Source organism: Argentina silus (genome assembly GCF_951799395.1).
Source record: "Argentina silus genome assembly, chromosome: 20".
In the NCBI taxonomy this organism is placed as follows: Eukaryota; Metazoa; Chordata; class Actinopteri; order Argentiniformes; family Argentinidae; genus Argentina; species Argentina silus.
In genome coordinates, this window is record NC_139674.1 from 906650 (window position 1) to 909515 (window position 2866).

A 2866-nucleotide genomic window follows, 5' to 3' on the forward strand; every position below is an offset into this window, starting at 1 on the left:
CGGCATTTCAGCAGGAAAAACTCCACATCTGGCGAACAGTGCTTGTGAACGGTCTGTATGTCGCCACACCACGAGTTGTTGATAAACACACACACACCTCCCCCTTTGGTCTTACCGGAGGCTGCAGTCCTGTCTCCTCGGTGAACGGAGTGAGTCTGTAGCTGAACGGCGCATTCTGGGACTTTGTCTGAAAGCCAGGGCCCGTATCTCTAAAGAATTTTTGTGCAAAAAGTGGCTCCTAGCGGCCAAATTCTAAGAAAATTCTCAGAGGCATGACGTTTTCTTAGAATTTCCCCTAAAAGTGACACGAAAATCCCAGTTAATATAAAAGCTATTCCTCAAGAGTCCTAGCGCTTAAAAGGGCTCCTAAGGCGAGATCTAAGCAGCTGCACAAAATGGCCAACAGAGGAGTCAGGAGAGATGTCCTGCAAACACTGGATGACAGGGAATTATTGAGACGCTACAGATTGGATCGTGCAGGAATCATGTTTGTGGTGGATCTCCTTAGAGATGCAATTACTTCACCAACTCGACGCCACAACGCTATTACACCGGAGAAGAAAGTAATCACAACCCTGAGGTATTTGGCAACAGGGAAAATGCAACAATGCAGCAGTGATGACTTCGGTCTGTCCCAATCCTCCGTCAGCAGAGTCATCACCCAAACACTGACAGCTTTGTCACAACCTAATATTGTGACACAATTTGTTTCATTCCCGCTGGATGCCCGCACTTTACACACACATAAAAGGGCATTTATGGACATTGCAGGATTCCCTGGCGTTGTGGGTGTAATTGATGGAACACATGTGAGAATAATTGCGCCATCAGAGGACGAGGCTGTCTTTGTTAACAGGAAGAATTTCCACAGCATCAATGTGCAAATAGTGTTCAATGCGGCCTGGAAGATTTTGGACATTGTGGCTAAATGGCCAGGCTCCACACATGATGCGAGAATGCTCTCCGAGAGTGGCATCAGACAGCTTTTTGAGAGACGCTATGTGCCAGCTAATTGCCACTTGTTAGGGGACAGTGGCTATCCATGCAAACCATGGCTCCTTACACCTTACCTCCAGCCACGCCAAGGGCCCCAACTAAACTATAACAGGTAAGCCAAACAATACAAAAATCATGGAAATGTAATGCAAGCAATATGTTAGAGCATCCAAGTAGTGCAATATTTCCATCAAATAATTAAAGGTCTGTATTCTATTGTAGGGCCCACAAGACAACAAGAGCGGTGGTGGAGCGTGGCATAGGCCAGCTTAAGAGGCGCTTTCATGTTCTCCACGGAGAGGTGCGGCTGAGGCCTGAAAAAGTCAGCAAAGTCATCATAGCCTGTGCAATATTACACAATATTTGCAAGGTTAGACAGATTGCAGAACCTCTGGAGGATGGCGATGAGGATGAGGATGGAGACAACGATGAGGATGGTGGTGAAGAAGATATTCACATTCCACAGGGGAACCTAGCCCAGAGTGGACTGCCTTACAGGGCAAACTTCACAAATTTACATTTCAGGCAAGCTGTAGCCCCATGTCATTTGAGAACTTGTGATGGTATTAAGAACTACCACAGTTTTACTGCACATCACCTGCAATTGTTAAATGCAAGACACAGAACACAATCTCTAAATGGTTTATTTTTTAGGTGTTCAATTTTAAGGCGGTAGTACTCCTCCTGAAGGGAAAGGACTTTTTTTTGTTGTTCAAACACATCAATTGTGAGTTGCAATCTTCTCTCCAGCAGGGATGCTGACGGAGCAGGTGCTGCGGATGGGAATGGTGTTTGATCCGCCGGGCTATCCTGAGTAGCAGCTGCAGATGGTTCAGGCGGCAAACTTGATGGGCCCGGTTCTTGTGATGGCTCCATGCTACAGAAATACATAGGCCTAGTTTAATTATTGTTTTGATTAAATTAATTTAATACAATGAGCATGGATAACACATGAAATGGCTTCTGCAATGAATAAACACTGTTGATATGAATAACCCTGTGTCCTACCTTTGCTGCATTTCAAGGGCCTGCATCATTGACGTGTCAATGCCTGTTGGCAGCCCGGTGACACTGACCTCAGAGTGTCCCAGGACTTGAAAGACAGTGTCGGCCACCTGGGACAGCCGCTTTGCAGGTGGTCCACCCCCTAGAAAGAAACAGTCAATGAACACAGTACTTAGGCATGTAAATTAACTTTTCCAGCAGGAGCAAGTTGCCAGATTATGTGGTAGGCCATAGTATTTTGCTCACCTGTGAGTGAGGATTCCCGCTTGTGTGCTGCAATCTCATATTTTGCCTTGGACTGCAGCACATACCACCTTTTCTCACAATCGTCGCCTGTCCGCACCACCAGTGGAAAAGAGGCATTGATTGTTTGGGATATTGTGTCCCAGGCGCGCCTCTTGCCTTGGCTAGTGACAGTTGGGCCAAATTTTCCTCGTAACATACCTTTATGTTCGTTCACCAACTGGGCCAGCAACAAACCTTGCTCCTCAGTCCAGTTCGGCTTGCGATTCCTTTTTTTCTCCATTTTCTGTGTTTGTAGGATATTTGTTAACAAGCCTTCATAAATAGACCAGCCAGCAATCACAGACATTGTTAAAAGCTGAGCTGTGTTACCCTCGTTAAGTTCACACTGAGTTGTAACGTTGCAATTTCTACTTCATTAAGGACAGCCCCTTGAGATAGGCCATCTTGTTTTCAATGGGGTCCATATGGAAGTGAAAGTACAAAATATGCCAGCTAGGATATTAATATGAGCAAATGAGACACAAATCATTATTTGAACAGGGTGTAATGAGCTTAAGTTTTCACATATTTTAGATTCTAATGTTAGGCTATAACCCCTACAGCTTACTATTCATTTTCC

The 2866-nt window shown here is 45.2% G+C and overlaps 1 protein-coding gene across 1 annotated transcript; it reads left to right on the plus strand.

Annotated features, from left to right (window-relative positions):
- Positions 1-396: 396 nt before the first annotated feature.
- On the plus strand, positions 397-1885 carry LOC310820708 (putative nuclease HARBI1). Its single transcript, XM_083692476.1, has 3 exons — positions 397-1108; positions 1219-1521; positions 1750-1885. Exons 1-3 carry the CDS (start codon positions 486-488, stop codon positions 1790-1792), a joined length of 969 nt encoding a protein of 322 aa, XP_083548602.1. The 5' UTR covers positions 397-485; the 3' UTR covers positions 1793-1885.
- Positions 1886-2866: the final 981 nt, after the last annotated feature.